Source organism: Electrophorus electricus, chromosome 14 (genome assembly GCF_013358815.1).
Source record: "Electrophorus electricus isolate fEleEle1 chromosome 14, fEleEle1.pri, whole genome shotgun sequence".
In the NCBI taxonomy this organism is placed as follows: domain Eukaryota; kingdom Metazoa; phylum Chordata; class Actinopteri; order Gymnotiformes; family Gymnotidae; genus Electrophorus; species Electrophorus electricus.
This window is the reverse complement of record NC_049548.1, coordinates 16,748,371-16,761,290: the sequence shown is the minus strand read 5'-3', so window position 1 is coordinate 16,761,290 and position 12,920 is coordinate 16,748,371. Positions and strand designations below refer to the sequence as shown.

At 40.2% G+C, this 12,920-nt stretch overlaps 1 protein-coding gene across 3 annotated transcripts; it reads right to left on the bottom strand.

Moving 5' to 3' along the window:
- Positions 1 to 2,344: 2,344 nt before the first annotated feature.
- On the bottom strand, positions 2,345 to 11,904 carry kbtbd2 (kelch repeat and BTB (POZ) domain containing 2). 3 transcript variants are annotated; one of them, XM_027027438.2, is made up of 5 exons: positions 11,155 to 11,904; positions 7,870 to 8,060; positions 7,414 to 7,613; positions 7,068 to 7,233; positions 2,345 to 6,734 (listed from the first exon to the last, which is right to left on the bottom strand). In XM_027027438.2, exons 3-5 carry the CDS (start codon positions 7,584 to 7,586, stop codon positions 5,178 to 5,180), a joined length of 1,896 nt encoding a protein of 631 aa, XP_026883239.1. In that variant the 5' UTR covers positions 7,587 to 7,613; positions 7,870 to 8,060; positions 11,155 to 11,904; the 3' UTR covers positions 2,345 to 5,177. The 3 variants fall into 3 exon arrangements, with proteins under 3 accessions (XP_026883239.1, XP_026883237.1, XP_026883238.1); XM_027027436.2 differs by having other exon boundaries at positions 7,414 to 8,060; XM_027027437.2 differs by lacking the exon at positions 11,155 to 11,904 and adding an exon at positions 8,660 to 11,148 and having other exon boundaries at positions 7,414 to 8,060.
- Between the last annotated feature and the right edge of the window lie 1,016 nt (positions 11,905 to 12,920).

Sequence of the window (12,920 nt, the reverse complement as noted above, 5' to 3'; positions counted from 1 at the left end):
ACCCAGCAGTCATGACATGTATGCTGCTGATTCTGTGTAACTGAATAATTAACTAAAAGGGGCGTGTTCAAAATAATAGCAGTGTGAAGTTCAATTAGTGAGGTCGTTCATTCTATGAAAAAACAGGTGTCAAACAGGTGGCCCCTATTATAGGATGAAAGCAGCAGATGTTGTGCATACTGGTTATAATGCATTTCTCTCTAAAAAACTGAGTAAAACAGGCAGTTCCAGACATTATTCAGAAGAACAGTGTACTTTGATTAAAAAGTTGATTGGAGAGGGGAAAGCATATAAAGAAGTGCAGAAAATGATAGGCTGCTTAGCTGAAATTCTCTCAAATCCTTTAAAATGGCAACCAAAACCAGAAAGACCTGGAAGAAAAACTGAAAACTCCCATTGGAATGAATTGAAGAATAGAGACTCAGCCAATGATCAGCTCCAGGGAGATCAAAGAAGGTCTAAAGTTACCTGTGAATATTGTAACAATTAGAAGATGCCTATGTGAAGCCAAGCTATCGGCAAGAAGACCCGCAAAGTCCCATTGCTGCAAAAGCGACGTGCTGAAGAGGTTACAATTTGCCAAAGAACACACCAACTGGCCTAAAGAGAAATGGTGCAACATTTTGGAGACTGATGAAAGCAATATTGTTCTTTTTGGGTATAGGGGCCATAGATAGTTTGTCAGATGACCCACAAACACTGAATTCAAGCCACAGTACACTGTGAAGACAGTGAAGCATGGTGGTGCAAGCATCATGAAATGCAGGTGTTCCTCATACTATGGTGTCGGGCCTTTTTATTGCATGGATCATGGATCAGTTTGAATGCATCAAAAGACTTGAAGATGTCATGTTGAACCGTGCCGAAAAACGAAATGCCCTTGAAATGGGTGTTTCAACAAGACAGTGACCCCAAACACAGTAGTAAGCGTGCAACATTGTGGTTCCAGACCAAGATTAACTTTACGCTGTGGTCAGTCCAATCTTCGGAACTTAATCCAATAGAAACCTTGTCGGGTGACATCAAAAATGCTTGGCAAAACCAAGAAATGCAGAGGAATTCTGGAATGTAGTCCAGTCGTCCTGGGCTGCTCACAGGGGCCAGAAGTTGGTCGACCTCATGCAACACAGATGTGAAGCAGTTCTCAGAAAACAGTGGTTATGCAACAAAATATTAGTTTAGTCATTCACAGGAAAGCTCAATATTCAAACATTTTTCAGTTTATACAGTAAACGTGAGGTGTAAAGAAAAATGCAGACATTGCTATTTTTTTGAAGAGCCTAATATTCCCTTTTCTCCACTTTCTGTAGTAACACATTTGATGAATTTGAACTCGTGTTTTGATTTGGAATAGAATGTGCGGTGTTCTCAATGCATTTGTGTGTATGAAAATAAAAGCTATTATAAGCATTTTCAGCTTTACTCACTTTTTTAAACACCCTGCTATTATTTTGAACACAACTGTATGCTCTTGAAACATATGTAGGAGAAAAGGGAAAAGATCACACCAAATTACCTTTTTCATTACTTTCAGTATCCATTAGCATTGTCTTCTTTCTTAGGCTTCTTGCTAAGAGGATATTATAGAAACTGTACATTACAATGGTTAGACACTGCCTGATACACTTATACCAGACAACAGTAACAAGCACATCACTGTCATGTAAAATATCACTTTTGTGTTGCAAATAGGCCTCCACCCAAAATAACACTCAGTCAACATTGGTCTTCTGTTTAAAAAGTGGCATTTTATCACTGACTGATGAATTGGGTATAGAGTAGCTGACAGTGAATGCAAACAGATGGGCTAGAATTTGTAACTTTTTGCTCATGAAATAGATGTGAGTTAGCCGTAGCTAATAAGGTAGGTGGTAATTGTGTTTCTATAAAAGTTGATGGTGAAAGTAGGTAAAACACTGCAGAAAGCAGAAACAGGCAGAGCTAGAGTTTCCCAGAAAGGTGTTCAATGTGAAAAATTGCCCATCTTTACATGCTGTTAAGTTAAAATAAAACATAAGGCCAAGCACACACCACTTAATTTAAACCCTGGATTCAGGAATTTCAGTGTGACTTCAGACATTGATGTTAATGGGGTTGGGGATGGATCTATTGTTTTGATTCTAACCGTTTAATCTTATGGCAAACATATACATAATATGAAATCCAAAGTTATCGCTAATTTATCATTGTTTTTAGAAAGGATTAGAAAAAAACACGAAATGCAGAACAATGATGCAACAATGCATGGTGGAATGGGCACATTTTTGTGTGATCTGTGTTTGTGGTTATTACAATCTGAGAAAAGGAGAGCAACACCCTTAGTTCAAATAACAGAACACACTAATTCATTAAACATTTATTCACAAGCCCTTTGAAAATATTTAGAACAATATGCCCGTGCTTAATGTCACATCAGATACTGGAGTATGTAATACATATCTACGTATTTTATTTGGGTCCCATTATTGACTGATTCTGGATAAACCTTGTAGCAGTGAGATCAAATACTAGGACTCATTTCACAGCTTTTTTTTTTCATTCTGAATGCTTTTTGCTACACAGAGAAAGCAAACTGGGTATATGGCAACATGTGTATATGGTATAGTCTATCTATAATTATTACCAAGAGCAAGTATAAAAAAATAATCAGCCGCACATGGGCAAATACAACAAGGTTTCCTCAGAGTGTTGCAAGCTAGGTGGCCTCATCCAACTGCTGAGCTTGCACATGGGAACAGGAATAAATTACATACTTCAACATGCTGCAGATTAACCCACCAATGTATTACAATAAGTATTTTATTCTAGATCACATATACACATATCCTGGTCTAAAAATCTGTGTAATGCAAGTGATAATGCCAACTGCAATGGTGTGGTAGCTGTTCCTTGGTCTGCTACAATATCATGCAAGTTGTACACATTGACTGCATGGCACCACGTGACATGAAGGTAAACGTCACAATGGGGTCTTGCATCCCACCTTATGGCACTTGTTTTCTCACCTGTCTTTATCAATTTTGAGTCCATATTTTAGGGAGCAAAGACTAAATTGTTTGCATACAGCATGCTACATGGTGGCTCACAAAGGTGCTTGCTGCTAATTGGACACACTACCCTGCTTGCATACGATTGGTAATTGAGAAATACTCTGTTGCAAAGCAGAACATGAATGATCAAAAAGAAGCCCACATTTAGTGGTTGTTGTTTTATTAAACCAGTGTTTATTATTATTATTATTATTAGAGATCATTACGCCCTGTGTTTTGTATTCTGCTACACCAGACATATTCAAATCCAGACCTCAAATCCAAATGGGGTCCTGGATTTTATAATCCCTTGTATTATGTTTAAATTACCACCATAATTGGACCATCTCCTAGATAAGATAAAGAGAGGGTAGAAACTCTGTAGGATCTGGACCGTGATTTGAATACCCCTGTTCTACACCATCACTAAAGAACAATACTTAAGAGCTCCAAAAATCTTTGTTAAAACGTAATATATCTGAATAAATGTGTTCCATTAATAAATAGCTCCCAGACAAACATTCACTGTCCACACTCCAGGGCCTGAGCAATTCCCTGGCCAAAACCCTTTTAGGGATAGCTATCTTAAGCCACTGCTTATAAATAAATAAATAAATAAATAGAAACAAGCCATCTGATCAGTAAAGTCATATTTCATGACTTGTGAACAATGAAATGAATCAAAGAAAAAAAAATTAATGGCAAGAAATATTAAGAAACAAAAATATAATCAAAGAAAGGATTTTTGGTATGGTTTTTAATAAATTAATGTTCATTCAAAATACAGTGCCAAAAGAACAGGATGCAGCTGAACATGCTAGTAAAATATCTGCCAAATAGCACCTGTGCTCATTTTTAAGGTAGGAGGAATCCCCCTTCCAGCCCCACTGATACCCACCCAGTCCCTACTGATAGTGGTTGCTGGGACAATTGCCATAGCAACAGCCTTGGGCTTATCCTTTTCTCAAAAACCCAATCAGCAGCAAGACTCCTCAATTCTCATTGGAGGGGGGGGAGGAGGAAAAATGAATATCTATACACAATCATACTACAGTAATGGCTGATATTAAATAATAAAAAAGGATACCAATACAAAACAGACCTGATCGTTTCCACACACTTTTTTTTTTTTTACATATGAAAAAGACATTTTTGCAGCTAGGAAATAATACGCATGAGTCCAAATCACTGTTGAACTGAGAGTGGAGATATGTTTGTATCTCAGAATGCAAGTATGTGAGAGAGAAAGAAAAAGGTAGACCTTGCAGAATCCTGCACATTTGAGAGAGAACAAAAGACCAGAAAAAACATTTTTAAATTCCAGCAAACCCAACAGAGATGGTCAGAGGAGATGACTCCGAGCCCATTGTGCAGAGGTCCAGTAGGTTCAGCGCCACAGGCTATAGTGAGATGGGGGGTGGGGGGGTATGGAGAGCAAATTATCAGGATTTCACAAATGTAGAGGCAGTAAAGATTGGGGCTGAGAGATGTACAAAAAGGACCGACGAGCCAGTGACCGAACCTGCAGTCAGCTTCTAATAACCAAGACACCTTCGATAAACTCACCAAGTGCCCAGCACATAAACACCCAAATTCCTATCCATAGCTGCCATATCCTGGACAGCACTCCATAATTAGTGAGGAAGAAAGAAAACTGGTAGAAACAAGAAAACAGAGGGCATTTGGTATCATTGCCAACGCCAGCTGTAGGACGTTTGCCAGTAAGTGCATCGTTATCCACAATGTAATCATCATAATCTCTACATCATCACATTGTTGAAACAGTACATCAGACCTGTAATAATGCTTACAAGAAATAAACAAAAAAAAACAGTAACTACAAAACATTATGCTAGTCTTTTGAGGGATTATCATCTATGCTGTTTTGAGGCATACAATGGATTATGTTAAAAGCTACGAGTGGTGACACCAGTTCCGGGATGGGCAGGTTAAGGAGAAAAACACCCCGTTTCCACAGTAAGTCTTTAGATCCTATTGGAAGTCAGATAACCCCAGCAAACTTGAGCAGTTCTAACCATTTTTCTTATCATGCCATCCACCCTTTCACCAACCTCCCTCAGGAAGTCACTTAAACTGAAGAGTTCAAAATCCAAAGAAGCAGATTAGCTAAGGGATGGATGCCATAAACTATACGTGTGGCAGTGACACCATATCCCTGTCCACTTCAAACTCCTCTGCTCCATCAGGGGAAAAGAGGTAGGTAGGTGGCTTCCAGGGCGATTCCTCCAAGCAAGAGGGGTACAGTTTGCCAACAGTGCAGCGGAAATCCTTTCCCAGGTCCCAGAGGACACGTTCAGACACAGGCTGCCGCAGACACCAGCGATCCAACTCCAGGTCGTACTGGTAGAGTGCATACTTAGCCCGTTCGTTAAGATGCGTTTCACGCATGAAAATGCACAGCGCATTGACCAGCACTACAGCACGCACACAAGGGTCTGAGTAGCGCTTGGCTGGGATGTTAGCAGCCATTCGCCACTCGTTCTTGTTAACATCATAAATCTCCACAGTGACTGAGGAGCCGTCAATCGTGCTGGTGGGGAGTCGCAAGCTTGAGTTACCCACCACATGCAAGCCACCGATGTAGAAGATGAGGTCGCCCAGCGCAGCTGCAGAGGCAAAACAGCGGCTGGTTTTGCGCATAGCCATCTCCACCCAGGTGTCGGCATGAGGAAAGTAACAGTACATGAGATCATGGCTCATGACGTAAACACAGTCACGGGCCGCTACAGCCGTGCTCCAGCTCCAGGCACAGGGCAGCGGGCTGGTCATACTCCACTCATCCCTCTCGCAGTCGTATCGCTCTACGGTGCGCTTATTCAGTTCCCCACCCACGTTGTCACCACCAATGGCGTATATGAAACCCTGGCAGTAGACTAGAGAAGGCTTGGTACGAGTGCAAAGCATGGGGGTCTTGGCTACCCAAGTGTTCTGCTGTGCATCCAGCCAGTAGAAGCTGTCCACTGAGCAGAAGGCAGCTTGCAGCTTGCCAGTCTTGCTGCCATGACTCGTCAGAGCACTTTTAAGAGGTACCTGACCACCAGCAATGAACACATCATTGTCCGGGGTGACCAGGGTGCCAACTTTCTGCAGGTCTCCAGGTGGGCTACTCAATTTGTAGACTTTCTCAGCTTGTGGACTGTAACAGACCACAGAGTGACGAGGACCAACCACCACTGGATGATTATCTCCAGGTGACTCCACTTCAACAAAAATAAGCATCTCCTCTTTGGTCATACCTAGTCTAGGCTTAAAAAACTTAGGCATGGACTTATAGAGGCCTTGCACCACCACAGACTTATCATTAGGCGGAAGACCCTGGAACCAGGCACGCTGTGTCACTTCTGAGAGCGCATCAATCCGAATCTGACTCAGGACAGAGGAGAGATACTGTGATCGTGCCTCCATGTTGTATTCCAGCCACAGCATTGCTGCCTCTCGTACTGTCTCCTCCTTTTCCACATTGAGATTGTCGCTACTGAGGAGGTCGAGCAGCAGCTCATGGGAGAGCTGTAGAAAGGCTTCCTGTCGGTAGACCATGGGAAACTTGTGTTCCACCATGCGCTTTGCACTTTGCTTTAGCTCACTGCAACTGAACAAATCGCCAATGCTCAACATGCGCACACAGTTGTCGGCTGTGATTTTCTTGACCAAATAGTCCCGACACTGCAATAAGACATCCTCCACCTGGAAAAAAAAAAGGTAGTGCGAGTACACTTGAGTTTCTTTAAGTAAAAGGGTCTTAAATGTACTAAAGTTGAAAATAAGGGCTATACAAGGGGCAGTCTATATATTAAATAAGGCCACAGCTAGATATCCCCCACACCATGTGCATAAATGTTTATGGTGAAGGAACAATCAGTGTATAGGGATTAGAGGTAGGCATAAACATAAATATTCCTAATATATTTGACATCTACCATTTGAACTAAAATGGACCACTCCTAAAAACTCCCAATGATCCAGATCAAAGAAAACCCATAATGCAAACATATAGATGCCTTTAGGCAGAAAACACACCTGTAGAAAACAAGCAGTTTCATAGAGAGGCTCCACAGTACTGTCACTGATGGCCAAATTGCCAGTATAGGCATAGGCGATGATCGTCTGCAGTGTGACAGGGTCCACGTTCCTCAGGTGAACATGCGTCTGTTTGCTCTCACTGAGCCCACTCATGAACATGGCCCTGCAGAAGCACAATTCAAACACTGAAAACACTCACTTGACACCGAGTTCTGAGAAAACACAGCCCACTATGTGCTATTTCTACCCACTGCAATCATTGAAAACAGTAAGCAACAAGCTGTCGAGAGACAGAAAAGTGCAAACACAAATCAAATGCAGTTTCAGCCCCAAGTACACTTGCCTGAAATAGGAGCTGCAAGTAGCCAGGATCATCTTATGGCAGGGAAACTCATTGTCTTCAACGAGCAGGGTGATATCTGTCATTAACTTCTGCTCATAGAAGAACTTGAGCTGCTCCAGCACAGAGACGGCATACTCTGCGTTGACCGGGCGGCGCTCTCCTGCCTCCGACATCCTTGCATCCCATGAGTCGGACCCCAGCTTCAAAATGTAACGCAACTGCCGGGTTAACCGGACACTCAACAAAAAAAAGAAATTGAGAAACCAAGCAGAGAGAATATCCTACAATGTCTTGCAGCAGATAAAGGGGAAGGGGGAGGCGGTTTAAAAAAAAGATCACCACAGGATCAAGTGTAGAGTGCCAGTATGGATGCTTCTATTCAACTGATCAACAGTTTGCAGGGGAATGTGCATAAGATTCTAGATTTCAAGGAGAGAAGGAAATCCCTCTATTTACTTTGCTGCTGGAGTCAACAGTACTCAAAGTGGCCTGAAGAGGGTTGCAGCTGTTAGTATCTTGGGTTATTTCCTTAGGAGCTGAAGGTAACAGTTCTTGTTTTTAGTTGTTTAATATGGGAACTTGAGGTAGAGGGCAAGAAAACAGGCAGGCCAGAGAATGCCACATCAGTGCTCTGAGGTCCAGTGTGTCTGGAAAAAATAGCAAAAACATTAGAAACAAACAAACAAAAACAAACACACAGTGAAGTCCAAATGGTAACACAAAATGCCCTTGTGAAAGGCTTAATCAATAACTACATTACAGATGCAGTATCTTGATTATTACAAACTTTCAGTGGAAATAGTTGTTGTAGCCAACATTAAGCTACAAAAAAAAAAAAAAATTGCAACAGCCAACTCACTACTTTATAAAGATGACAAAAATAACAGTAGTTGTTTTTGGGTTTTTTTTCCTTCTCCTGACCAGGGATAAAACTAGACTATACCCATACTGGAAGGTCCTCTAAATGTTTTTTTTTTCTCTCTCTTGTATCACCACAAAGAAACTGACCTAAAAAATATTGCTTTATGATAAACCGAGAGGGACCTCTGAATGTCCTTACTTATCGATTTCAAAATATATGAGCTATAAAAAGTTAAAATACAACTGAACATTATTTTTATTGTACAGGGCTTTGCAAAAGCTGTAGGGAGCGAGTGAAGGTGCAATACACAGAACTCGCTTTGAGATGGAGATTCACCAATTCATCATCACAGCAGTGTATCTGTGACAAAGACTTGCATATTACCTTTATTTTTCCTATGTGCCTAGTTCCTCCATCCTGCTGAACAAAGCAAGTGTTTCATGTAAAACCTGCTGTAAAGTAGGTCACTCTACAATGTCTCCTAACTATAACAACTGTGCAGGTGAGAAATGTTTTCACCTCCATCAAAATTTAGAATTGATGAATGTTGGCACCACAAGACATTGTACTATATCTGTAACGCTCTTCAGACATTTGTTATTATATTCAAATAATATAGTTATGATTCTTACATTTTGTTTAGTGGCAGGTATTTTAACATGTAGGTAGATGATGTCGATGATATACACTCTATAGTGGGCCATCAAAAATAGATGATGGATGCTCTGTAGCAGAATGAGCTCTCACGCACAAAATGCTCACCATGAGAATCAAAATCAGTATACTGGTAATAAAAAATATATATACTGCGCCCTAGTAAAAATGCCAAACGTAAAGGTCTCATTAGGCCTGCATGAAAGCACCCGCAGATTTTAAAAGTATAGGCCTATAGCTAACACTGACTGTGTTGATTTCAAAACATCATGCAAAACTTTCTCTTTTCTTCCTGTATTGTTCCAGTAGTTATAGATGATGAATGTTTTACTTACAGATGTTTCACATATTTCAAGATATTTTAAAAGGTTATAACAATATAAAATATTTTCTGAATACATATTAAAATACTTAAATATTTAAAGGGGATAAATATTAAAGAAATATTAACATGGTTACTAAATATGATAAGATAACTAGTAATCTTACTGATAAGGAATAGTAAAATAAGAATGAAAAAGCTTCAGAGCAGTTACTCTTAAATCCACTGTGACATGAGTAGTCCTGGCAACTTCCAGTCTGAGTGCGCTAATATAATTTAATGAAATGTATCAGAAATGCAAGCAACATAATCGTTAACAAACAGGCTAATAATAAATGAACAGTTCATGTATGAAGATCAAATTCAAACTGAAGCTATCTTAAGCACTGCTGTTCAATAACGAAAAGTTCAGTTCAGCTCTGCTTTAATGATTACCAATGCAATGTTAACTTTCTAGCTCGAGTTAGCAAAGCCAGTTTAAACAGACCGCCCCCTTCCTCGAAACTACCCGACTCAATTTATTATAGTCTTTACAATGACCTAAAGATACGCTAATTACCAAATGTTATGACTCGGGGAAAAAACTGCGCAGTGCAAAAGCTCCCAGGATTTAGCCTAGATTTTCATAAAATAATGGACACTGAACCATTGAATGCATCAGCATACAACAATGGAACATGCTTTACAATCATTTTCCAGAATTTAAAGTTATGAAATGTAGTTGATGTCTTCGGAGTTTCTGCAATACGATATACGTTTTGGGCCTTAATGAATTTTAACTGATAAACCCTTAAATAGGTTACAAGAAATTCTATAAAAATTAATTTAAGGGCAACATACCCTACCAAATAATGTGGGGTAATCCGGGCGTGTAGCAAGAAAGACTTTGAAACTAATTTATAGCATAAATAATTAATCGCAGGCAATATGCGGTTCGTTATCACGCTGTTTACAGACAGGAGTACAAGACTAGATACATATATCTGGCTAACTAACCTGGTTAACCCGTTGCCAGGTTCTTAAGGGGTTAACTAAGCAACTAATATTAAAACCATACACAACAAATGCGGTGTTTCGTAAGAAATTGGGTTTTAGCTGTTTTGTTGAAGCAGGGACTTCTGCTTATTTGTGTTTTTAATCTCAACATGCCGGGACATGGCCTAACCTATTTTAGCTAGCTAGCTAGCAAGACCCACACACAACTTTCAACTTTCGACAAAACATGCAAAAATGGTCAAAACACAGTTGTTCAACGTAAAGAAACAGGGGGCTCATACTTGGAGTTCATCACTTTACTCGGACTATACCTAATTAGTTTGCTTTAACAGGCGTGATCACGCTTCTCCAACTAGCTACACTGCCTGATACAGGGGAGCCCAACTCCGGTCCTCCAGAGCCGAAGTCCGGCTTAGCTCGGCGATTCCTCTGCTCTAGCGTTAGGCAATACATCCGGAAACCTAATAGTTCACTAATGATGAATACTGTGTGTTTCAACAAGGAAATCCCCAAATCCTCCAGGACTGAAGCTATCCTTCCGCTAATATTAACCCACATTAACTAGGGTTAGCTAATTTAGCGTGCTAATACTCAATATGTAAGGTCGGTGCAAGCTACCCTCTTGCTATGTAACATCCCAACGGCGCCTAAACATGTTTATCCCGTATACACTGCTTCATAACCGATGAATGTCATTGGTTGCCTCAACCTAAAACCTATTTTCGTCGTAAAGTTAAGGAGCTAGGCTAAAACCGTAAACTAGCTCACTAGCTAAGATCCAACACCCTAGCATGAATAGTAGCGCAGGTAAGCAACTTCACATAGCCAACTAGCTTAATGAATTCATTTAATTTCATCCATAAACGAGTTCATTAAAGGCCCAAATGTTACATGGCGATCACCTTACCTTTGTATCCCAAGAGGCCCATGAGCGGATCGCTAGAATATGGCCATTTCAGGCCGTGGCTAACAGATGATCGCTAACAGACCCCTTGCTGCAAAAATACTCCGCATCGACCAGACGAGCCGCTGTTCTTCTTCTCAGTGCTTCTTGCACTGCCGGGGCTTAAACTCTGTATCTTAGCTACGGATCCGTATCTTAAAAGCTACTTCACACCCACTCAGCCAGATTGTAGGCAGCTATCCTAGCTAGCTAGTAACTTACAGACCCGTTAGCTAGCTGACCATTAGCTATAGTCAACACTTACAAATAATTAACTTTTCTTTTGCCAGCATCAATACTTTCAAAACCCACAGTCAAATAACACTACCCTATATTTAACCACCACCACCCAACCTCCTATACGATTAACTACGAAACGCAGAACATGTATTGGGAAATGTTGTATTCTAACTAAGAGCCAGCCATTTAGCCAAGATATCTAGTTAGCGTTAGCTACCTTCAGTTTATTAGCTACACGACATAACTGACGTCTGAGACGAGTAGCTAGTGCTAGCTACCCCGAGCACTAGTTCAAAATCGTGAGTCTGAATGCCAAGCGAAAAACTTATAACCTAGAAGATCAGTAGTCGATAACCTAATCTGTGGCCTTACTATGGCATGTGTAGTCCGAATTGTATAGTGTGGTGCTCTAAAACGGAAGTGAGCCGATGAGGCAGCAAAAAATATTCGACTAGACTCGGGGACTCGGAGTCGATTCCTGTTTCCGCGGGGCCGTAGAATGAATGCGTGATAGACGTTAGGCTATCACATATTTTGGTCCAAAATATATTCCCAGTTGTCATATATAACTGTATTTTGGATGGTCACTGTGAACAAGAAAGAAGACTTTTTAGTTAAGATTTTATTGATTTTAGCTATTCAGATATTCTTAAAGAATGTCATGGATTTATAATTTTTTTTAAACTCATAAAAAGTAAATGTGCCCAAATTGTCACACATCTATAATTTAATGTGACCCCCCCCCCCCCTCTTTCATTTTTTAAAATTGTTTTGTCAAGATTTATTTCATAATTGTACTCTATGATTATGTTGATATTTTATACTAATTATCCAGTTTGCATTCCATATACCTAAAATTCTATTTTTTTAACCAGACCATGTTTGTTTAGTAAAATTAAATTAATAAATAGTTATTTATAAATAAATAACAAACTTTAAACAAATAATGTCTGCTTATTTGGTGTTCACCCCATTTTTAATTAACCTCACTGATGATGTACATCAGCTTCAGTTTTGTTCAACAGTAAATTTGTGATCCACTTAAAAAATCACCACTTGCGAATTCAGTACTGCAAGGTGACTTTCACCAGTACCTGAACAATAATTTACAGTCATTAGCTAGCAGTATGGTCCAGTTGGTCCAGCAGTTTGTGTATGGTGTTATCACAGTACTTCCATTTACATGAGATGGTATTTTGAGGAGGACGTTATGGCGCTAGGCCCGGCTAAATCTTGTGAGGTGGATTCAAATGTTGTCCTGGTAAAGTGTACGGGGTGAGTTGGTTAAATAAAAAAGGGGTCTTTAAAAGCAGCAGACCAATTGGATGCTATTATGAAGTATCTGGAGTTCCCCTTGTTGGCTTGGGGATGGCTCACACATATAGTTCTATTGCAATCAACCAAGGCATACTGGGTGCCTTGAATGGTGCAAAATCATATAGCACTTTGGACCAAGCCAGTGGGCATAATAAAGTTCCAGTAGCAGAGGA